Source organism: Macrotis lagotis, chromosome 7 (assembly GCF_037893015.1).
Source record: "Macrotis lagotis isolate mMagLag1 chromosome 7, bilby.v1.9.chrom.fasta, whole genome shotgun sequence".
NCBI classification, from domain to species: Eukaryota; Metazoa; Chordata; class Mammalia; order Peramelemorphia; family Peramelidae; genus Macrotis; species Macrotis lagotis.
The window spans coordinates 66,036,912-66,062,760 of record NC_133664.1 but is presented as its reverse complement, the minus strand read 5'-3'; the positions used below and the strand labels follow the sequence as shown (position 1 = coordinate 66,062,760).

General features: G+C 37.5%; 1 protein-coding gene across 1 annotated transcript in view; it reads right to left on the bottom strand.

Moving 5' to 3' along the window:
• APBB1IP (amyloid beta precursor protein binding family B member 1 interacting protein) overlaps positions 1-25,849 on the bottom strand; it is a 119,646-nt gene that overhangs the window by 39,017 nt on the left and 54,780 nt on the right. Inside the window, exons 6-7 of the mRNA XM_074193028.1 lie at positions 19,978-20,137; positions 17,946-18,067 (exon numbers count right to left, since the gene is read on the bottom strand). Of these exons, the coding sequence (XP_074049129.1) occupies positions 17,946-18,067; positions 19,978-20,137 (282 nt within the window). The remainder of the gene's footprint in view (positions 1-17,945; positions 18,068-19,977; positions 20,138-25,849) is intronic.

The window sequence follows — 25,849 nt, the reverse complement described above, 5'->3', positions numbered from 1 at the left end:
AAATTAGGAAGAAGGGAGAGTTTGGGGAGAAAAATTATGAGTTTGGTTTTACACATCTTAAGTTTGAGAGGCTTCTAAGTCATTTAGTTGGGGATAATAGTAAAGGGATTCAAACATCATGCAAGAGCCTGGACTAGATAAAGAGCTTCCAGCTAGTTTTTCAACACCAAGAGGGAAAGCTTCTAAATGATCCCACTTTGGGGATGGTGCTTAGCAGTTAGGATCAGGAAAGGCTTCCTGAAATAGGTGGGCCCTGAGTTGAATTTTATAGGAAGGAAAGGGTTCAGAGTGAGAGGTTGGGAGAAGAGCATTCAGGAATGAAGCGTAGCCTCATGGAGTCTAGTTTGGAGGCTGGAAAGGAAGGGCTAATAGGACAGTGTGATTTGATCATAAGGTATGGAGGAAAACAGAATTAAAGGGAAAAGGGCCCCTAGCATTGGGAAAGGTAGAATCAACAAGACTTGGTGATTTAGTACAATGACTGTGGAACTTTAGTGACTAGAAGGATCTTGAGGAAGAAATATAGAAATTAGGAAGAAGGGAGAGTTTGGGGAGAAAAATTATGAGTTTGTTTTAGACATTTTGAGTTTGAGGGTCTTCTAAGTCATTTAGTTCCACAGACAGTTTGTGATATGGGCTAGAATCAGGAGAGAAATGATCTGTGTGTTATGTGTGAATGAAGTTTATGCTAGTCTTTACTACGTCAGTCTAATGTAACAATGTGCATAAAGTGGCTAAAAATAAACAGGTATGAACACCAAGTAGATAAATCATGTGCAAATTTTGACTTACTTGACAAAAGTAAAGCCAGGTATAAAAAGGAGTTAAAGGATTGTCCTTTAAATCTTGATTTTGCCATTTTCATAATCCCTGACTTGAAGCTTTTATGGTTAGAGTCCTGGAATTTTTATTCAGAAGACGTGAATAAAATTTAACAAATGACCTGTCACTTTAAGAACATAATGTATCGATTAAAACCTCTTTAGTCTGCTGTAGAATTGTTTATTGACCTAAGTCTATAGAGGAGACTGGCGAACAAAAAAGAGGTTACAAAATATAAACTGTAGGAAATCTTGGCAAACTTTGTGGAAGTAAAAGAGGTAAAATGGTATTTGGTGAAATAAAACAGAGGAGGTCTATATGTCTGATTCTTCTTATAAATGAAGATTTCTGTTCATTCTCTACCTTTTCATTATATGTGCAAGAATTTTCCTTGTTCTCGCAGGCAATTGCCATTTTTAAAACTTTCCCTTGCCACTTAAATCTGAAAGATTAAACAATACCAGTTAGCAGTTCTATGCTTGGGAGAGACTGGGAACCACTCTAGAGTTTGTTTCACCTTAGACTTGAAGATAAATTTTTCCCTCCATTTCCCCCCAAATCATCAATGTGCTAAACTATTATTTTATATGTTATTATATATGTGATATTAGAATACCACAGAAAAAGAATTACTATAAAAATAAAACTCTATGAATTTGTCAGTTATTTCTTTTGCTGTTCTATCTTTCCAATCTATTTACACTTTTGGATTATGGGGAAAATTGGGCTTAGAATTCTGAAAAAATTTTGTGCAAAAAAATCAAATTTTCAGTAAGAGAACAGAATTAAGACCTACTGAGTGAACAAAGCACATTCAGAGATGCAAAGCTCTATGAAAACTGTTGAGTTTGTTAATTTAAACTGTAAATGGAGTGAGAAGGATAATGCTGAAAGGAACGATTTTTCAGTTGCTCTTCTGCACATGTGGCTGGGTTGTCTTACATTATATAAACATTTCTAATGGTCCAAGCATCTTTCTCTCTCTCTCTCTCTAATCTCAGCTCCTTTGTCCTACTTTCTCCCTGCCATTTAACTTCTAACGTCTGTATCTTCCAAGTCACAGTTTCTCAGGCTGTCATCTAGGGATGGCACTTGTGATGAAGGAGTGGAAGCCAAGGTTTATGAACCCCAAAAGAGCTCCCCAAAGAAAACTGAACTTCTACTCCTTGAGAATCAAAACGTCATTTACTGAGCTCAATCTAGTCAGTATAATCTGGAGTAAGGAGGTGAACTAAGTAGTTCTGTATCTGATGGAGATGGGCACTATGGACAAATCTGGAGGTCTGGGTCAAAAGGAAGTCTCTAAGTGGGAAGTAATGCCATCTTGTTCTCTATATACCATTTTCATACCAGCTACTGGGGATGCACAGTCCCTAGGGGATAAAAAAAGAAAAGAAGATGGGGCATAATGGAAAGAGCACTGGATGCAGAGTCAGAGATCCTGGTTCAAATTCTACTCATTATGTGGACAAGGCACTTTAATCAGCTATGACACTACCTGGGGAAGGCACTTAAGCCCTCTCTACTCATGTTTCCTCATCTAATAAAAAGGATGATTGGCTTGGTTGAATCTCTAAAGTTCCTATTCCTTCTGGCCATACAATTGTGATTCTGTGTAACAAGTAAAACTTCCAGGGAAACTGCTTATTCTGTGAAATATAGCAGTAGAAAACTAGGGAATGTTTAATTCTTTTTGAACAGCACCTTCTAAAGACTATGTCAAGAAGACTAACCAGTTAGTATCTCTTCCATACAAGATACAAACGGGATGATGTAATCCATGTAAGGAGTTATCTTCTGGTCATGGTGAGGAAAGACCTAGACACACATATAAAGGACAATCAATAGATAAGTGCCAACTAAATGGAATGGATAATAAAAGTTATCAGAACTCAAGAGAAGGAGAAATAGGTAATGGAGTGACTTTATGGAGGAGTTGGACTCAGCTTGATCTTGAAGAATAAATAGGTAGACTTCAACTAAGGAGAAAACGGGAATGAAGGAATTCTAGGCAAGGAGATCCCATGGACTAAGATGGCTCAGGAGAAGTCAGAAGAAGGGATATAAAGCAATGAAGTTCTGAAGACACAAAAGGCAAACAATTATAACAAGGAAGAAAAAGGGAATGCATTGAAGCAGTTGATATGGATTCATAGGGAACTAGCTGACTTAGATTTAAAAAACCCCAGAAATTTATAGAAAATGGAATTGAAGTCAGGTAACACAAGATAGATGAAGAATATGGGATAGTCTGTGTGAAAACAGTGCAGAAAGACTAAAGCTCAAAATGGACTGAGGCTTATGGCAAGAGAAGTTGAAGAAAACAGAAAGGGTTGGTGTTTTTGGCTAAATTGGAAGAAAAAGAGGATCAAAAAAGGCACAGGCTATTTGTTTGGGGTTGATGGGATAACAGACAATAGAAAGAAGGCAGAGCTTCTATTGTTTTGTTTTTGTTTTGTTGGCAAAGGAGAATGACCTTTACACTACAAGTAGCAGAAAAATAACCACCCCACCAAAATAGTAAGAAAACACCCAACTGCCCTTGATAAATTCAGATTTCCCTGGCCCAAATGAACCAAATATTCTGGTCCTGAAAGAACTAAGAGATGTGAATGGTTAGTCACCGTCATTGACATTTACAAGATTATGGAAAACCATAAGACTGGAGAAGGGAAAATATGGTCCTGATTTCCACAAAAAAGGGAAGAAGAGTTTCTTGGTTTCAATTCTTAGGAAAATTCTCATTGCAGAGATGGTTGGGAAAGTGGTGATGACAAAGTGCCGCTAGCAAATAAGGGAAATACTATGGAAGAGTTTATTTAGTTTTTGGAAAAGCTTTTGGTAATAGTCTTTTGAAGTTAGATAAGAGCTAGATGAAAATACAATCCTGTGGATTTGTAACTAGATGACTGTCCAAACTCAAAGTCCTTATAAAGATTCAAAGTCAGTATGGCAAGAATTTCTCAGTGGAGTTGACTGAGGATTGGTATTATGCTTTGTATTATTACACATTTTTATCAATTCCTTAGATAAAGGCATAGGTGGTATACCCATCTTATTTGCAGATGAAACCAAGATGGAAAGGATGGCTAACATTCTGGATGACAGAGTCTACAGGATCCAAAAGAATCTTAAGTTGCAGAACTGGGCTAAATCTAATCAAAAAAGATAAAAGTTTTATACTTGGATCTAAAATATCAACTTCCTAAATATAAGATGTGGGGGAGGGCCATGGTTTGACAGTAATTCTGAAAAAGATCTGAAGGTTTTGCAGTAAAATGCAAACTCCGTATGAGTCAATGGTGTGATGTAGTAGCTAAAACAGCTAATAAAATTTGGGGCCGTGTTCAGAGGGTTAAAGAAATAGGGAAATGATAGCCCCATAGTACTATGCTCTCATCAAGTTCGTCTGGGGTATTGGGTTTGGTTCTGTGCATTTGTGAAGTGAAGAAAGGGATTGACAAACCAGAGAGCATCTCGAGGAGGACAACTAGAATTGTGAGTCCAGGACAAGATTGAAAGAACTAGACTCCTTTAAGCGTGAAGAAAAAAGTCTCAGGACAGTATGTGATGTCTATCGTTAAGAGTTTGAAGAAATGCCATGTAGAAGGGGGATTACATGACTGAACTGGTAAAGGAAGGATTACATGGCCAAACTGGTGAGAGTGGAAGCAAAGGTAGTAGGAGTCAAGTTTAGGCCGGAGGTCAGGAAAAACTTGTTATGAGAAGTGGTGGGTTCCTCCTACACGGAGATCTTCCAGCTGACACTGGATGCCACAGGGGGGATGTCTTTTGTGTTCATGTTGGAATAGGTGGCTGTCAAGAATTAAAGTGTGGGCAGGGATCTTGGTTAGTCTTATGGCCAACAGCAGCTAAGCAACTGTACTCTCATTGATTTTGCCATTTTTTTTGTTTTTGAAAGGCAATGGTATTAAGTGACTTGCCCAAGGTCACCCAGCTAGGTAATTATTAAGTGTCTGAGGTCAGATTTGAACTCAGGTCCTCCTGACTCCAGGGCCAGTGCTCTATCCACTGCACCACCTAGCTGCCCAAGATCTTGTCATTTCTTAGGAGACTAAATTCTCCTGGGTCTCAGCTAATCTTGATTCTTGGTCACTTTGCTGCCCATGGAGGGTAACAGTCTTTGATTTTCCCCAACTCCCAAGCAGCCTTGATCCTTCCACCTCACACATCACCATCATGGCCATCTTGGCAGCATAAAGTTCATCAGACCATAGCTGATTTGCATTTGAGCATCTGGCATCTATTTAGGAAAAGCAGACCACCCTGTGCCTACAACTGAAGGTAAAGAGAAGTTTTCTTAATGACAACCAGGCTGGCATATGAGTTGGTTTTTTTTTGAACAAAGTTTCTCTTTATCAGGAGTGCCAGAGTCTACCACCCTTGACCACCTCACCCAGATGGATCCTATCTCTTTCACATCTAAGCATGTCTTTCATTTATTGCAGGCTTCTCCTTTGGCTTCTCAGCTCCTTAGGGGCAGGGAGGGAATCCCTCTCATTGCTTTTTTCCTGCTGTTCCCTCTCAAAGGGATTTTCCTGCCTCATCTCACTTTCTAGGAGAACTGGGCAGAGGTGAAATCCATCCCTTGGGATCTTGTGCTGATTCCAAGTCCAGGAGATTCCAGTTTAAGAATGGGTTGTTTGCTAATCATTTCCAAGTCAGCTGTTTGGAACTTGGATGGCATTTCTCCATATAAACAATGGTTATACTCCCAGAGCAGGTCACAAAAGCCTATTTAATCTGTAAAATACCCAATGTATAGTATTGCATTATAGAACCTAACCACCATGGTTAACTGTGTTTGTATGGGAAAAATACTCAAAATTCCAGTGGGGGAAGCCGAGAACATGTTCCTCACCACTTCCCATCATGTGCCAAGGGGGAAGGCCTGTGATCATATAACTTGGGGAAGGGAGAATCTGGAAGGGAGCAAGTCTGATACTTCAAAGTGTTTTTTGGTTGAAAAAACTGCCTGGGCACTTTCCCATCATCTCCACCTGCCTCTTCCAACAGAGGTTTCTCTCTCCAGACTTGGGGCAAAACCGAACTATTTCACAGCTTCTTTCTTCCTGTCCCCGCAGCACAGGGTGGAGATTTTCTCAATTTTGCAGTTAGCCACAGTTTTAGATGCAAAGATGAAAAGATAACATGTTTCCCTCCCTTTTTTTCTATTTCTGTGCTTCTTCAATCCATTAATTGCCTTTTTTAAGCTCCTGCCTGGAGCCTGCCATGATCCTCCTGGCTCAGTGACAGGAAGTGAGGAGGTGGCAGGTGAGGGTTCTCTTCATCATCAGAGGTGAGGCTCAGCTCTGCCCCACCTGCTGCCCCCTCACCGCTTGTCCCTGCAAAGAAATATTCTCTCTTGGAGATTACACAACTTTTTTTGCAATTCTCTGATACATTATCATTTCACATTGTGTAATATGATTCTTAGTGTTTGTGTCCTATTTGAACAAGACCCATGGGGTCAGTGACTGTCTTAACTTTTTCTTTCCCCCAAATTTTAGCACAGAGCTCGGATCACAGAAGGTGTTTGATAAACACTAGCAGCTGACATTCTTCAAGCATTGCAAGACTTTAGATAGGGAGTCTCTTCAGCCTCATAACCCCATACTTGCTGTGGTTCAATTGTTTCAGTCATGTCCAACTGTTTGAGAGACCCTATTTGAGCTTTTCTTGGCAGACATACTGGAGTGGTTTGCCATTTCTTTCTCCAGCTCGTTTTACAGATGAGGAAATTCAGGCAAACAGGGTGAAGTGACTTGCCCACGATCACACAGCTGAAAGTGTCTGAGGTCAAATTTGAACTCAGATCCTTTATTCACTGTGCTGTCTAGTCACCCAGCAACTCCAAGAGTTTGGTCCTTTTCTCATCCCTATTTTACAGTTCAGGAAACTGGGGTTGAGAGGGCCTTGAGAGTCACAAAGTAACTATCTGATGCTGAATTCAAACCTAGCTCTTTTTGGTTTCAAGTCAAAGACACTTTCATCTACATTACTTGGGCGAAGGAGAGAGGATGAATGAACTTTGACTTCACCCTGAATAAAAAGGTCAGTTTAGGCAATAATGAATGATCTCTGAGACCCCAAAAGACCAAAATATGATTCATCTACCATTCTGAGGAAAATTTACTCAGGGTCCATCACCTAGCCGTGAACAGGTGAGAGGCAGTAGACCTCAGGTTAAGAAGCCCTGCTCTAGAAGGACAAGACGGGGGAGAGGGCAGATTGGGAAGGGGAAGGAAATCGGTGAAAGAGATGGGGGTGGGGGTGGGGAGATGGGAGGTGGGGGAGGACAGCCTGGAAGGGGAAGGAGTAACCATAGGAAATTCCCCTGCTGTCCCCCTTCCTCTTTCTTCATCTCCCTACCAGTCCCATTACTAGACTCTGCTCTGAACTTCCCTGGGCTAAGAAGCAATCAGAAACTAGGTTGAAGGGCAAGGAAGGCAGAGGCAGTGAGAAAATTCCATTCATATCTGGGAAATAAGCACAATATTTGGAATCAGAGGATCTGGGTTTAAATTTCAATGCTTTCCCTCATGACACATGTGATCAAATCTTGGGACTCAGTTTCCTGCTCTGTAAAATAAGAAGACTGATTTAGATGCTTTCTAAGTTTCCTTCTAGCCCTACATCTAGATCCCTTGACCATAGAATTATATGGCAAGCAGGCCTCCAAATATATCTACAATCTGCCACCTACAAATATGTGAAAGTACAGGACTGCAAATAAAAATCTAGAAGAAAGGCTTGGAGGAGGGAAAGTAGAAATCTAAATAGTAAACAGCCTGGAGGAGAAGGGAGGTTGTAGTCACTTAGATGGGGTCTGTGTGAGTCCAATTGGAATCATCTACTAACCTCCCAAAGCCTACCCCATCCTTTCCTTATCTATCTTATTTTTTTTCCAATACAAATTGAATCACCATCAACCAAAATAAATGATTAAATAAAAAATATAAAATAATGAGTAAAACCCTTCATAAAATTCTTGGCATTTTACAGGCTTGACACAAATGAACAAATAGATAACAGTTTTTTAAAAAGTGCTGTTTCAGCACTAGATAAACTGAGAGCTCAGATCCCACCCCTGCCCTTTAAGACCTGTGTGACTTTAGTTAAATTATTTATAAATAATTTTTGGGGCCTCAGTTTTCTTTGTAATATGGGGATAATACAACTTCATAGAGTTGTTATTTGGCTCAATTGAGATAACACATATAAAACCCTCTAGAAAATCTTGAAACATTGTATAAATGTTAGCAATTATATTTCTTGTCTCTCTCTTTTCATAGTCCCCAGGCCTAATCATAAATAGTAATTATGTATTTTAGGGTTTTCCCTCTTAAAATTCAATGCAGTTGGATTTCTTATAATTAGGCTGCTATTTTGGGGTGAAAAACTAGTAACCATCTAACAGGCTCCTTAGGAATTTTAATGTATATATAGTTCTTTTTCTAGAGTTGATTTGACTTTCTATGTAAGCGAATTCCTTTAATTCCAGCCATGTTATAAGAAGGTTCCACTGTATTTATTTTTCCCCACTAGAGAATCTCACAATTTCTTTAGAGCCTTCAGCTCAGAATGTTGTTCTGAACCCGTCACCTCCAGGCAAGGCCCCCTCCCCCCAGACCGGACCTCATCTGTAGCCTGACTTTTCTCAGCAAGTTTTCTCACTCGGCTTCCCCTGTCAGACCACAATATCCTCTCATTAAATTTCCCCCCCTCCCACTCCCCCCAATGCCAGCCACCCGGCCTAGCTAAAACTTCAGATTCTAGAATTCTCATTCATTTACCCCAGCCTCTCTCCCTCTTCCAATGGGCTCCACTTCCCCAATTGGATGCCGTAGTCACCACTTTCAATTCACACTCTGAGAACATTTGCCTCCATATTCTTATAGCATGACCAGTGGGTAATTCTTGTATTAGATCATCCTTGCTGCCCAATCTCACTTATCAGGCCTCTTTTTAAGAGAACCAACTAATGAACAAACATTTATTAAGCAGCGATGATATGTCAGGAGCTATTTTAGGCACTGGGGCTAGAAATTAAAAGTGAAACAAGTCTCTATTCTCAAGGAATTTATTCCACAGGGGACATAATATGTTCACAGAGAAGTAAATACTTCACACACACACCCCAATATACAATACAATGATGGAGGAGAGAGAATGAAACAGACACCTGAGGGTACCAGAAAGATCTCCTGAAGGAAGTAATATTTGAACTGAGCCTTGAAGGCAGGTAAGGGTTGGTTCTAAGAGACAGAGACAAAGGAGAGGGTTCTATATATGGGGTGCAGCTAAGACAAAAGTAAAGAGATGGAATACAATACAAAGTGAAGAATAAGAAAACAACCTTGGTCAGAACTTAGAGTTATAGGGTCAGGCCAGATCATGGGATCAGGATTCAAATTCTACCTTAGGGCGTTAATAATTAAATGGTGATGGGGAATTGTGGAGGATTGTCAGACTTTTTCTGATCCATAAAATAGGGACAGTAATATCTGAAGTACCTATTGTGAACCCTAAAACTGTAAAAATCTTAAAAATAGAGGATTAAAAGAAAATTGACAGAAGGTATAGATTAGACATGAAGTTTTATTCTCTGGGATTTATCATCTAAACCTTAAAAAGACCTTTATGAAAAATGAGCACCCTTCAACTGGGAGTTGATCATTTAAACAAAAACAGAGAATAGGGAAAAATTATTAACCTCCTATGGGTGGCCTAACAATGAGGTTGCACAATATCTCTTCTCAAAAATGGCTCCTCAAAGACTATCATCCTTGAACAATACTAATCTATTCTCTTGTCTCTTCCTCACAGGGCAGGTCTTCCAGCATCTGATCATTGTCCTCCTGAGTTTGTACTTTGGAATTTTAATTTCTTAAAGTTTGGCAAGGTGATTGATATTAAGGCTGAGTACCCTCTAAAGAGGTGAATACCAGGAATATAGTTTTGAGAATCTTATACTTTAACAATATTCCACAGGAGTGTGGGGAGGAGCACTAGATGATCCCTAAGGAGGATCCGGATTTTATATCCTATGTCTCCTCACTTCTTATGGGTTCTGTTGGCCACTGACTGCCATCAACAGTCTCTATGCTTTACTAAGGTTAAAGCAACTGCATAAACTTTTGTTAATCTCCCCAAGTCTGGGTTCTTAACTTTATTTAATGAAAAAATGGGATTGCTTATCTCTACTATAATATAGTGGGTTACAGCATTCTCTATTTATTTATTTGTTTATTATTTTTCTAATTATATGTAAAGATAATTTTCAACATTCATTTTTGTAAAACTTTTTCCCCTCCCATTCTTCTCTCCTCCCACCCTAGGATAGCAAGTAATCTGATATAGGTTTTACATGTTTCCTGCAGCATTATCTCTAAATGTTGATCAGGGCACACCATATGGAAGATAATCATCACTCCAAAAGTCACTCAACAGGGTAATATCTATGCTGAAAGATAAAAGGTACACTCTTCTGAGGATATCTTGCATGAGCAGTTGGGGAAAAATTTTGTTATCTAAAATTTGTCTGGTTTGCTTGTGAGTTTTCTGAAATAAATATCTGCATCCTGGGTATTTATTTCCGTGTGTGTGTGTGTGTGTGTGTGTATGTGTGTATGTGAAAATTTGAATTTACCTGACAGCTGGGGCAATTCTTCTGGATTTGAACACAATGAACTATTAGACATGCTAAAAGCAGACTGCCAACAATACTAATTTAAATAATTTGTATTTCCATTCCTAACCTCCCCCACACCCCCCCAAATAAGAATCCCATTTTTCCTTTCTAATGTGACTTATAAGTTCCTTCAAAATTACAAAGTCTGAATGGTCTGACTCTGTTGTCCATTTTTGATAACAATGAGAATATTTCACTGTTTATGATTTGAAATGATTAGCTCTCTGAAATTTTGTTGACTTACAGATAAGAATTATTTTTATTTACTATTTTGTGCACATAATGTTTTCCTCCTAAAGAATGACTTTAAACTTCTTGATTTTTTTGTCTTTGTATTACTGACACCTGACATAGGAAAGCATTAAATGCTGGCCAAATGAAATAATAAATGCTGACTCTTACTTTGTCATATTTAAAAATTTTCACATTAGTACTTTCCTCTTGCTCCTAGGTTTCAAGTTTTGAGACAGATTTAAAGCGAAAAACATTTCCTCCTGCATATATGTGATATATACACATGTGTTCATATAGAGGGGTACATACATACATACACATGTATGTCTACACATAGATGTCCACACATACATACAGATATATTCCTATAAACTGGCACAGTGGAGATATCATAGATTAGAAAGTCAAAAGATCTGGGTTGAAATTGTAACTCTGCTACTCTATGACCTTGGGAAGGTTGTTCAACTTTTCTCAGCCTCAGTTTCCTCATTTGTAAAATGAGGGCAGGAGTTGACCTGGATGATGTCAAAAGTTCCTTCTGGATTTAAATGTTTGACCTCATGCTTCTACTAGTATTCTTTACACAAACCTTTGCTAAATTTGAATGAAAATATTTTCTTGGATCTGAGACTTTGAGAGTTTTCAATCTTTTATGTAGAATCTTATATTCTTGCATCATTGCTTATAAATTATACTTTCTTGGAATTTCCCTATTTGCAATTGGAGGAATCCCTTATCCCAAGGAAAATTCATGGGATGAAGTCATCTTAGGGATGTGTGGGCTGAATCAAGTTATTTTTTTCTCTTATAAGTACCCAAGGAGAGGCAACATGGCATAACTTCAGAGTTTAGAAGGTTGACTCATTTCGCCATTGCTTTATTTCTTTATTTTAGGGTTTTTTTTTGCAAGGCAATGGGGTTAAGTGGCTTGCCCAAGGCCACACAGCTAGGTAATTATTAAGTGTCTGAGACTGGATTTGTGCTCAGGTACTCCTGACTGTGCCATCCACTGTGCCACCTAGCTGCCCCCTCACCATTGATTTATAAAGGTGTTTCACAACTGCTCTGTGGCTCCAATGTTAAAGAGCTCTAAGACTGTTACCAATTGGTAATGATAGAAGGAATTCCATATATCAAAGAATTCACAAGTCAAGGAAAAATAAAAATTTCCCTAGATGGGGATGTGTCAGAGATGGGCAGGGGACCTACTTACTCATTACTAAAGGAAAAAGCCTACATATGGGAATTATTAGAAAAGCATGAGGAATGATTTCATTTTCTCCAATTTGCATTTCTAAAATAATTTATTTAATATAATTTTGATTTCCAGAAAGGTTATGATGAAGGATGATTAGGGAAAAAAAAGACTGAATGTTGAAAAAGTTTTTGGGAGGAGCAGGAAAATGGAAGATGGGGCCTTATTATCATCTTCATGCAGGTGAGAATCAAGTGAGGGAAATTTTTTTTTTTGGGTCAGTGAATTCCTCACATGAGTTTGTTTTCTTTTTAATAGACAACATCACATTATCCATCACCCTTTCATATATCCAAATAAGTAACACCCTTCCAGAGTCCTATTCGAGTCAAGAACTACATCCGAATCTCACTGAGATGGATAAAGTCAAACTCCTTTGGGTTCCCTTCCTTTGTCCTATGGCTTTTAGTCAGGGCTTATGGGGTTCCTGATTTAGCTCATCATTCTACTTCCTCATTTGACAAAGTTTATTTTTAAGTTTCTGAAGTGTCTAATATTTGTTAATGGCTTGATCAAATCCTCACTCTTCACCTCTGAAAGAGGAAGCACTGAGCCAGGTACTTCAGTAAAGTCAGAATAAGTATTACATAAGTATTAATAAATAAGTAATAAGCCCTTGATTTTCCTCTAGACTATTTACACCAACATACCAGAAGAGGAATTGGTGCTATTTGAACTACACCTTTTGTTTCATGCTAAACAACTGAGTGACTGATGGGAGCAGAGGAAAACAAGTGCTCAGAAATCTGCTTTGTCTTTCTCTAATAGCAAGTCTTTACTTTGGAGCATATCTTGGGATGAGGGTGTCTGTGGAGAGGAGGGTGGCGTGGCGGCTAGCTGAAAGCAGCATTACTGTGGGTCTGCTGTTTTTAGGAAGTTTCATTTTTTTAACTGTCAAGCCCTTTGAAGGCAAAGAAGAGAGTGATGGAACACAAATGGTGGTGTCCATTTTTTAATGCATCTGAAAATGCTTCACTGTACCTCCAGTGGTCAAATTTACTGACCTCAAAACTCCTCAGAAGCCCTAATGAAATACAATGAAACCGGGAAACGTTTACCAGAATAAATAAAAATATAATACAATAAAGAAAATGTTAATTTGTAGTTTTCTAAGTTAATATGTAGCCCCAGGTATTAATTTCTATTTGAAACTGACAACCACTGTTCTAGATTAAGGGGTGAATGGAACTATAGGATACTGGAGGATGGAAAGGAAAAATGGGCAAAATTAGTGTGAAATTAGAGGAGGACAATAGGAATGGACTGAGGTAAGCAAACACAAGCAGAGGTGTTGAAAGTTAGCTTTAGTCATTTCAAGATCAAGGTCACAACTAAAAAGAGTCTAAGAAAAGATTCAGAAGTCTTCCTGATTCCAAGTCCAGTGCTCCAATCATCACGAAATTTTTTTAGCAAGTATCTAGGGTGGTGGCAACAAAAGGAAGGGATGATATAAAAGATGGAGAGATTGGAGAGATCTAGAGGTAAAATGAATATCTTTACTAGCAGGATCTTCTAATGTACAAAAAATGAAGGACTTTTGAAGAGAAGCCTTGCCCTGGAAATGGTCTCTAAATGGGCCTCTCACATATTCCTATTTCTCTGAAAGATTGAAACACCCATTAATAACAATAGAAATTTTGACACCTATCATTCCATTAGATAAAATGTTTATAACACCAAGGCCTTCTATCTTAACCATTTCTGGTTCTTCCTGTAAAGCAGCTAGTTCCTTGTTAACCCTTCACTTTCTGGGCCAGCAATGTGATGTGATGTGGAATAGTTGGACAGGAGATTAAACCTTCAAGGTCATAAATGTGACCCTGATCATGGAATGGAGATGGTCACCATCTTGTCTTAGACTCTGCATAAATGGTGTCAATTAAAAAAATTAACACCCTTAAGGAATTTCAGAATGCTTTATAGAAAGGTTTATATTTGGATTTTGAAGCTTGGCATCAAGGGAGAAAAGAGCCCAAATATAACAAAAGCATTTCCAGATTTCACATACTTCACAAACTCCCTCAGGAAATAATTATTATTCTTTAGGTTCTTTTGATTTTTTTTAAAAAAATGAATTTAGAATCAGATGAGAATTTGCCTGTTAAAACCCCACCAAGTCTTTATAGACTCAGCACAAAGCTATTATGAAGTGAGTTAGCTTTCCGAAAGTTACAGTCTTACTCTCATGGACAACTTATTGGTATATACACCTACCTAGAAATGGGATGTTTCGATCTTAGTCACTGACTCATGACCTTTTATCATTCTCTGAGTCATCTCTGAAGTGCCACTGAGTGAAAGGCCTCTTAAGATAATTTCCAGAAAGTAGGAAGTTTGGACAATAAACCAATAAGAATAGTAATGCACAAACCCATGGAGAAGCAGGGCACTGAAGAGAAACATATCATTTCCCAAGGGCTTAAAAAAGTGAAAGTGAAAAAACTAAAGCCACTAAAAGTCAGCCTACATGGTGACTGCCTTTGGAACACACTATTTGCTAAGCAATATCTGTGTTTTATTTAGTTTGAAAAATAAGTAAAGACATGAAAGGAACAACCGTGGTTCCATTTTAGAGAACTTATCTTACCAAAAAAGGTATCATAAAGCATCCCTCAAGCTGCAGCTGGAAGTTTGTGGACTTTTATAATTTAACATCTGTCACAAAAATAGAATGATCATTATGATATTATGAATGATATAGTCACACAGTACAGAAAAAACTAGGTGGGGAAAATACTTGTAATTCTTAGTTCATTTCATTCTTTTTGTTACAACGTGGAAAGGATTAGTCTTTTCAGACACATTTGCACAAAACTTATCAGTAGAATCATCTGCAAATATTAAAGACAATTATATCTGCTATACAGACTTCTTTTTAGCTTTTTTTGCAAGGAAAATGTGGTTAAAAGGCTTGCCTAAGGCCACATAGCTAGGTAATTATTAAGTGTCTGAGGCCAGATTTGAACTCAGGTACTCCTGACTCCAGGGCCAGTGCTCTAATTTATTGCACCACCTAGCTGACCCTATATAGACTTTTTGAAACAGTAAATCACAAGTACAGGATAAAAACCCAATCCCATTATTTCCAGATTCGGTTTAACTCTTATCCCAACAACTATAAACACTCAATGTGATCACCAAGGAAAAGAGTATTATAGAAATAAATAATTGATAATCATAACCATATTCCATGTACTTAGCCATTGGCTTTACAAGTTGACCTTATAAATGCCTATTATAGTCCAGACAATAGCCACCGTGTCCTTCTTAGAGAGTAGCATCTGGAAACGTTATGGATGATAATTAATTTAGACAAATATAAAGTTCTACCCTTGAGTATTTATACTTAATTAAATACTTAATGAGCACCAAAGCAGAGCCCAAGATAGCATTCTTGCTACCTTTCCAACTAGTGGTTTTGAAACATCTGCCTGAAGACCTCAAGTGAAAGAGAACCCACTTTCTCTCAGGGCAGATCCTTCTAGCCTTTGATACCTCTAAATATTAGGGAAATTTTCCTTACAATTAAATAAAATCAGCTTTTCTCTAACTTTTTACCCACTGTTCTTAATTGTGTCTTTTTAAATTCATTTTCCCAATGTTAGCACTTCAAATACTTCAAGATTGTTACCATACTTCCCTTCCCCACTTCCTGCCCAAAGGCAACTTCCCTGGGTCCTTTACTGGATCTTAATATGGTATATTTTTTCCTTCAATATGACATATTTTCTATTCTGCTTACCATTCTGGATACCTCTTCAGGATAGGCTCTAGTCCTAAATGAAGTCAAAAATGTAGTTCCCAGAACAAAATACAATTCTCCAGATGTACTCTTACCAAGGCAGTGTAGTAGAAACATTGCCTTCCTTGTTTTACATATAGCACCTCTCTTAATTCACCCTAGGAGATAGCATTTGCTTTTTTGGTTCTGCCAATGCTATATATTTCATTGATGTCTAGTAAGCTTGTTATTCACAAAAACTCAGCTGTTATCTAGTTGAGTCCCACCTTATTATTAGTGAAGCTGATTTTTAAATGCCCAAATGTAGAATTTTATATGTATCTAAATAAAATTTCATCTGAAACTTTTCCAGATGGTCTATCAGAGATGACATTTTCCTGATGGCATCAAAGATATTATAGAACCTCCCCTAATGAGATCCATAATCACTTAATCAAATTTTGCCTAGCTGTTCACACAGGGAATCCAAATGGAAACAGAATACCTAATGTCCAGACTATAATATGCATTTATAAAGTAAATTCATAAAGTTGGTCAATCAATACACATATCTTGGAATCGATTAATTAATCAATATTTATTAAGTGTCTTCCTTGTGGGTGTCACTGTACTAAGCAAATGCCAATGCACATTGAACTTAATCCAGAATCGAACAGGACAGTGGACTGTATTGCTTTAGGGAAACTATGCAGGGATTCTAAAGACACCAAACTTCTCCTTAAAACAAAACTCTATTTTTTTCGTTTTTTTTTTACAAGGTATTGGGTTAGATGACTTGCCCAAGATCACAAAGCTAAGTAAGTATTAAGTGTCTGAGGGTGGATTTGAACTCAGATGCTTCCGACTCCAGGGCTGGTTCTCTGTCTACTGTGCCACTTAGCTTCCCCTAAACTCCATATTTTTTAAAAACACAATTCATTCATATTCAGTTTCTGAAGGGCTAAAGTTGAGGATGACACAAAGGGTAGTAGTGGAGAGATACACAGTGGGCATAAACAGACTGAAATGAACTTACAACAAAGATCTATGGAGAAAAAGTGAAATTAAAGATGTAACTAGAAATATATGATTTGGGGAAAAAAGTACATTGATTATATGGTAAAGAATGACTAATTTAAAGCCAATGGATTTTACTGGCATACATATATCATGAGATCTAAAAGAAGGTCCCCAGAATATTGAATGGACACCATGTGGAAAATTTACAGGAAGACTTGGACAGTACTTCCTTGGGACAAGTAGATATGGATGGGCAGCATCTCACTGGAGGGGGTATTAAAGCCATTAAGATAACATCTGCTGCACTGAGATAATAAATTTCATATTTCTAAAAGTGAACCATTAATGGTTCTAGTCTGATGAAACACTTTTGAATCCTAACTCCCAATTTTGTGTTCCCATAAAGAACAATCTGGGACCAAGGACATATCCTTGGAGTAATGTATAAAAGACCTCACCTTACACCGACTGACTCATTAATGATTACTCTCAGTAATTCAACCAAGTTTTATAGTCATTCTAATAGCTCATATTTCTCTATTTTGTCCTCTAAGATAGGCTATGGGACTTTATCAAATGTTGTCAATGAAATTTTTATCATATCTATAGCATCTCCTTTATCTAATTATTTTGCCAAAAAAGAAATGATTTAGTATAACATGACCTGGACTGGTGAAGTTACTGATTTTTTTGTGTGAAAATTGTACCATTTTCAAAGTACTAATGAACTATCCCTTTAATGAATTCTAGCATTTTTGGAAAAAGTGGAAGTCAAACTTACTTGACCTACAGTTTATAGACTTCCCCTTCTTCCCTATTTTGAAAATGGGAACAAATTTCTTTCTCCAATCCTATGGCATCTCTCTTGTTCACCACAACCTTGCAAAAATTGCTGTGAAGAACTCAGTAGGCTCAAATATGTATAACTCCATGATGAGGTTCATGGAGTCAAAGAGAAATAAAAATAAGAGAAAAGGAAAAGCTAATAGATATTATTCATAGGGTTAAACAGTCAAAGCAGAGAGGAACCCCTTCTTTCTATGTATTCTGAAGTATTGTCAAAATGTTGACATGTTCAGGGGTTGTGTTTTTGGATACTTTATGTCTAAGAACTTATAAAAGATAGCTATGAAATTTAAACATGCATGCCATTTTGAAAAAAAATTTCACATCCTTACCTGAGGGTTTTTAAATACAGCATATTTTTCATCTTTCTCCAAAAATAATAGCTTATTTTCAGTATCCCTTGTCCAGTTTGATAATATTTCAACGACATTTTCATGGTCTTCAAAAATCCTCTCTGATGAAATAAAAAGGGCATTCTTTAAACTCAGTGCCTAGAAACTCTCAAACAGAGAGACAAATTATTGACAACTTAATATATATGATTCTCCTATGAGGTAGGTAAAAATGTTAAAACTGAAAGAAATCTATAGGTAATCTAATCACTTTACATGATGAGGAAATCTAGGCAAGTGGAGCTTAAATAATTTACCCAGGACCAGACACAGCAGAACCAGCATACAAACTCAAGTTTTCTGACCCAAATTCCATTGCTCTGACTACTCATAGGAACATCACATGAAGGTATAGACTTTTTTCCTCTTTGCTTGGCCTGAGAAGGTTGAGCTGGAACTAATAGGTGGCTAATATAGGAAGGATGATGTTAACTGAACATGATCAAAACTTCCTAACAATTAGAATGATCCTGAAATGTCAGAGGCTGCTTTGGGGAAGTGTTATTCCCATTCCTGGAAGTATTTTCCTGAAATCTGGATGACTCTGTGTGAATTAGTTGGAGGCAAGATTCCTGTTTATGGTAGGGATGGACTAGATGATTTCTGAATTTCCTTTCAACTCTCTCACGTTGTAATCAAGTTGCACTGGGGGGAAAACTTTTTAGTCTACATTTCATTTTAAAGTTTCTCATATTTTCCATAATAGGCAGAACTGATTTGTATAGTTGTGAGAACAGTTAGTCACTATGCACTTTGGACTGTGGCACATTCTACTTAAACATACCTGACTCTAGGGAAGAGTACAAAATAAAGAGGGGAAAGAGAATTAGGATAAGGAAGGGTACAATGATTTAAGATGGGGAGCAGCAATTATAGCTTACATCTCTTTGGTCCTCATATCTTCTATTAGGTACCACTATTAGAAATCTTAAATGCATAACATTTTTGGGGGGTTATGCATGTCCTGAACCATAATTAAAGACAAATTCTAACCCTAATTCAAAGGACTGGAAGAAACTATGGTGGAGTTCTTTAGCTTGGTCCCCTCACTCCAGAATTAAATTCAGCTAAGCTATTCCAAATAGATAGTTTTTCATTTTGTTAATGTTTCAAGGGAGATAATCAGTGAATCATAAAATAAGCAAATTGGAAGAGATCTTTCCCCATATGGTACCAATTAATTTCAATTCAAATCAACAATTATTATTAAGTGCAAGGTGTTAGGTAAGGTACATAGACAAAATTGAAACAGCTATTAAGATCTTGTAATTCTTTGGTTCTGCTATATAATCCTTATCTTCAAAGAGATTACATTCTACCTCTGGGGTGTTAGCTCCCTAGTGTATCCACAGAAAAGTTGAAAACAAGGACCTTTAAAGGAGGGGAGGATAGAGTATAAACAAATAAAAGTTCAGGGAAGGCTGATGGAAGTGACACTTGAATTCATTCTCTTTTAGCTGTTCCTCTATTTTTTTCTAGCTCTACCAGTGGCAGGTGGGCAAACTCATCAAGAATGGTCAAGAGGGAATTTTTTAGTTGCCCAGTTAATGCAACTCTCATCCAAGGGAGGACAAGGACTAATATGTAGGTCTATGGTAAAGTAAAAGACTCCAGTTTGAGGCTGTAAACCCCGGAAAGAGATATAAACTGACAGATGCTTAGGACATCTCCACAATCTGCTCAGCTTACTGGGTGTGCAATGAGAAGTATCATTCTCTAATGGGAACAATGGAGCCATGAAAATAAAAATGCTCGTATCCCTTATGTTCTGGCCACCTGCTGTCATGCTGGTCTTTCCATAAAAAAGAAATTCAAGAGTAGATATTAAATCTCATAGAAGAGGGAAAAGAACAGATGTGGACTCAAGATAGCCTTGATATAAACCATCTCATTTAATACTAGATCAATAGTGATACAAAATAAACAAGACTTTAGGTTCCACTTACAATGTATTTATGGCTATGAAACTTACCTATCTGTAGTTCTGGATATATTTCATAAAGACACCAATCCAGGTTATAATTGAAGTGAGTTTTCTCAAAGAGGTTGTCTAAAACATCTCTTGCTGACTGCCGTTCATCCACCATCAATGACTTTGTGCTGTTATCATTCATGTATACTTTGACAACGAGCTGGGTATAGAGTCATTAAAGAGCTAATTAATTTTGGTAAATGGTGGAAGCTAGATCATTCAAGAAGATAGTTTAGAGAGATAAAAAAAGATTCAAGTTGAGGGAGTCTACACCAGGGGTTTTTAACCTTCATCTTATTAAATTTTTTTGACAGTATGGTTTCTTTCCTTCATAATCAAAGAAAGCCATGACTTCAAATGAATGATGGCATGACATGCACATTATGTTGATTATAGTGAGGGGAATGTTGTGTAAATCATTTTTCTCACTTCCTTTTCCAGAACCATTAAATGTGTGATGAAGTCTATGGACTGCTCAGAATAATGTTTTAAAATGCATAAAATGAAATACATAAGCACAAAGGAAACCAATTATGTTGAAAAGTTTTAAAATTTTTCTAAAAAGTTTCTAAAAGATTTTTTGAAAGAAGCAACTTCATGGATCCCAGATTAAGAACATCTTTTGCCCTATGAATTGTAAGAACATAGAGGGACAATCTTTAAAATTATATTTGACATTAATGAATTAATCAATTTGCAAGCAATTATTAAGTACCTACTATGTATCAGTCACTATGCTAGATAAGGAGAAAACAAAGACAAAATTTTTAAAGATTTTTTTTGGGTGGCGGAGGAGACTGGATCTTTTTATCTTGCTCATATTAGATGTACAATGTACAATGTCCTCTCAGGAGCCTGATCCCACTGCTGATGACACTGAAACTTTAACTTGTTTCATTTCCTATCTGGACCAGATCATCCCTCTTTAGGCAATCTGTTAATCTCATCCATCTAGAAGACTGGCTATATTGGTGCTGGATATAGACTGGATATTTGTTTGGCTTAGCCCACCACATCTCAGAATTCCCCAGCATAAGAGACCATTCTTATGTCTCAGAAATACTTTTTATTTGAGGCAACCAAGTGACTTACCCAAGGTTACACAGACACTTGTCCAAGTGTCTAAGGTCATATTTGAACTCAAATCTGAGTTCAGCGTCAGTGCTTTATCCATTGCAGCTAACTACCCCTAAAAGCAAACTTAAGCCCAACGCACTAGATGTTACATCCCCTATATGTAAGGTGATATAACTGTTTAGGTGGATAACTGGACAGTTCTGTGGAGTGTGATCTGTTCAGAGTCACAGATTTCTAGAATGTGGCACCAGAGAGCACACTGCTCTGGAGGTTCTGCTACATCCTCCCTCTGAGAGTGGGGGCAATGGAGAATTCATTCAATCACAGATCTAAAACAGGAAAGCCACAACCGCATCCTTTCTTTCAGATAAAGAAACTGAGGCCCAGAGACATCAAGTGATTTATCCAAGGCCACATTATAACCTAGAGAAAGAAATTCCAGGCATAGTTGTATTTGCTTTTGGTTAATTTAAAACAAAAGCCATATGGTGTTAATAAATGATGTGTGCAGGCCTTGCCCCACAGAAACAAACTGATTCACTTGGTATTCTTCAGTTTGACTTATTTAAAATGGAAGATACATCTATTAGTTTGTATTAATAGTTAGTCTCTGAATTGCCCAAATTTCTTGCATAAAATCTGTCAGAGGGAGGGTTAGGAAAATTTATCACAGTGTTTGGCATATGGCAGTATTTTAAGACATGCTTAATTCCTTCCTTGTTCTCCCTCTTCCTCCCTCCCTTAATACTTCCCTCCCTCTCTCCCTCCCTCCCTCCCACCCTCCTTCCCTCCCTCTCTTCCTTCCTTCCTTCCTTCCTTCCTTCCTTCCTTCCTTCCTCTCAGGTCTTTCTGAGTTTGGGTCCAGCACTGTATCACCACAGTATCTAGTTTTATATGTTAGCTATACATCACAAATATGTGGTAGCTCTGTAGGTCTATGACATTATATTTTTATTTCTCATCATCTAAATTTGGCAGAGAATGAAGGTATGGTAATGGATAAAATATTGGTATCAGAGTCAGGAAGACCTGAATTCCAAATCTATTTCTGATGTATATCTCACCCTATCTTATCCTAGGCACTTAATCCTCTATATTATTATAAATCAATGATTATAGGAACCTCTTGGTGCTCTCAGGCAAATCTCTAAGACTATACATTTTGAAATAGGTGCCAGTCTGTACTGATAAGAAAATTTCCTCCCTGAGAGTTCTTTAAAATCAAATAGATGATAGCAGTGAATAGAACTCTGGGCCTGGAATTAGGAAGAACTAATTTCAAATCTAGCCTTAGACATTTACTAGCCGTGGGACCCTAGGCAAATCACTTACCTTTGTTTTTCTCAGTTTCCTCATCTGTTAAATGAGAATCATAACCACACCTACCTCCCAGATTGGTTGTGAGAATCATATAAAATAATATTTGAAAAAGATTTAGCATAATGCCTGGGACATTTATTTTTTATCAATGAAATTCCAGATCAAGGTCAAAAATGTGGGATCAGTATAGCACAAGAATGAAAAAGCATTATTAATTTGTGAGCAACAATTTCTTAACAACTTCAGCTGTTTTAACAACTTTCTTTGTTATTTATATTACAATGGAAGATAATTTTGTGTAGTTTGAAGGGCACTACATTGGGAATCAAGGTTCCTGATTTTGAGTTCCATCTCTGCTACCAATTACTTCTACCCTGAACACATCACTTATTTTTTCATCACTTATTTTTTCTCTAAGGCTCAATTTTCCTATTTGTTTAAAAAAAATAACCCAAAAAAACCCAAAACCAAAAAAACAATCGGACTAGGTATCTGCTGAGGTTCCTTCCATCTCTAAATCCATGCCCCACAGCTCCTAAGGCTATCCACATGTCTATGTATCTAGACCTATATTTACAGATACATTTTCCTCTTTGAAAGTGAGATTGATGAGCAGTTGGTTTCACTCTGTCATCGATGTCATGATAATCCAACCACAAGATCCGGAATCCTGGGGTCCTGAAAGATCCAAACCAGCCTTGGACCTCCCCCCCCTCTCCCTGCCCCCCATTGAGCTGGCCCTAGAACATGCAAAGTCACCCTCCTTTAGGAACATTGGAGGGCATTGGAAACAGACTTGACTTCATTTGTTTAAAAAAAATGTGTTTTGGATTAGGCTCAACTCCCCTATTCTAATATTCGGCACAGGCTTCTGGTTTTGGTACCACTTCTGAAGTGCTTAGAATACAAATAAATACACGGCTTGGCTTTTTGATCTGCCTTTCTTCTCCAGCCAAGCCTGAATGGACATTAGCTGCTGATTCCAGTTTTCAATGATGGCTTTAACTGAATATTTCCTGTGCTGCCCCCAAAGTACTGGGGCCCTTTGTTGTCTAAGATGAAATACCAAGTTCTTTAACTTTTAGAGCAAGAAATAGTTAACTGTTCTTCTCCCCCATTCTCCAAGAGTCTTTTGAGGTAGAGAGTTAGGATGTTTCTTTCTGCTACATTTTGGCCTCTGTATATTCTCTCTCTTTCTTTCTTTCTTTCTTTCTTTCTTTCTTTCTTTCTTTCTTTCTTTCTTTCTTTCTTTCTTTCTTTCTTTCTTTCTTTCTTTCTTTCTTTCTTTCTTTCTTTCTTTCTTTCTTCCTTTGTAATTTCATCCTCTTAAGGAGTCATATATCACTGTATTTACCTTGAAGGCACACAGCTTGAGGGCCGCTTTATTCATAAAGCCTTTCTGGATCTCAGTGTTACTGTCATTCTCTTAATTCCCCCTTCTTTCTTCCTTACCTTGGATTTAACTAGTCTATACTTTTTTGTACTAATATATAGCAATCTATATAAGGACAAAAATATAGACTAGTTAAATCCAAGGTAGGGAAGATGTTCCTAAAGATTTTTGTGCAATTGTAAACTTCATTTGCTTACAACTTCCTAAAGACTGTTGACTTCTTGACTCACTCACTCAAATGCAAGCACCTGGAGAACCTAGGAATTATTTCATTCATTTTTTCCTTGTATTCCCTATGATAATCCTATGATTATTGACTGACTGAATGGTAGATAATTCAGAAGCATAAAAGAGTGATTCAAGTTTTTAAAATTTTTTCACTTTTCAGGGTTTTTTTCTTCTTTCTTTTAGATGTTATCATAAATGGAAATGATCAGTTGTAGGAGATCTTGCTGGATCTCTCTCAGGAGAATCCTAATCAAAAGCTATCAGAAGAGGGTCCGAGGATTTTAGAGATTCAACCCTTTTATTTTATAAAAAATGAGAAGAAAAAAGAGGCCTCTGATTATTTGTGACTTGCCTAAGATCATGAACCTAGTTAGTGATGGAGCTGAGAATAAAACCTAGGTCCTTTGTCTATTTCTTCTGTCAAGAAACTTCTAAATAGGATTCTCTGCAGGTGGCTTCTTCTTCTGTAAATGTAAAAAAAATGTAAAAATTGTAAAAAAATGTAAAAAATAATACTTGGAATAATACCTAAACAGTCATGGAGAGGATATACATGGTCCTCTATGAACCTTAGATACTATTTTAATTATCATAATACTGATAGCACTCATGTAGTGTAAAGAGCCCGACACATATTCTGTCATTTGATTCTCACCACAATGGAGAGGAAAGTGCTAATATTATGCCCAATATAAAGATGAGGAAACAAGGGGGAGAAAGGAACAATAGTTGCCCAGGGTCACATAGCTAAGTACAGAGTCTGAGGTGGAATTTGAACTCAGGCCTTCATGACTCCTAACCCACCACTTTATTCACTGTGCTATCTAGATTTCATGACTCCAAATACACCACTATTCATTGGGCTTTCTAGATCATGTTATTAGTACTAATACTTCAAGTATTACAAGGATTAATTAGTACTAATACTATAAGTACTGCTAATACAACCATTACTACTAGTACAATAGCCATTAGCACTACTAAAGCACTACCACCACCACCACCACTGTTGCTATTACCATCACCACCACTACAATTACAACTACCACCACTACTTGACTACTACCACCACTACCACTTCCAAAAAACTACTACCTCCACTACCACCATCACTACCATCATTACCACTGCTAGCGCCACCAATGCTGCTATAGCATACTGGTAGCACATTACTACCACCATAGCCACTACCTCCATTATTATTACTACTACTACCATCACCCCCACCAACACAACCATTACTGCTATTACCACCACCACCACAATTCCAACTATCACTACTACTATTACAGTTACTACCACCATCTCCAGACTATTAATACCTCCACTATAATGATCACTATCACCACTATTATCACCACTACTACCACCACCACCAGTTCCATAGCTACTACCCCCACTACTACTGCTATCAGCATTAATACCACACCACCACCATCACCACCACTTACACAATTACCACTATTGTCACCTCTACTGTTACCACCACCTCCATAACTACTACTACCACCACTGTCACTACCTCTACTACTACCACCACCACCATCTCCAAAACTATCACTACCATACTCAACATAGCTACTACCATAATCTCTACCATCACTGCTATAACAACTACTGATGCTACTATGCTAGGTCTATACCAAGTGTTATTTGGACTCAAAGTATAACTACCTACTCCCTAAGCTATTCACTTAACTGTAGAGAGAGAAAATAGGCATATCATAACTACTTAGCCAAGCAGTGATTCATGTGAAATGGGTGGTATAAACAAGTATTGTAGGCATTCAACTATGACAAAGAGAAGATATTGGCTCACTTCAAGTTTCTCTCTTCAAGAAAATGATTACTAGG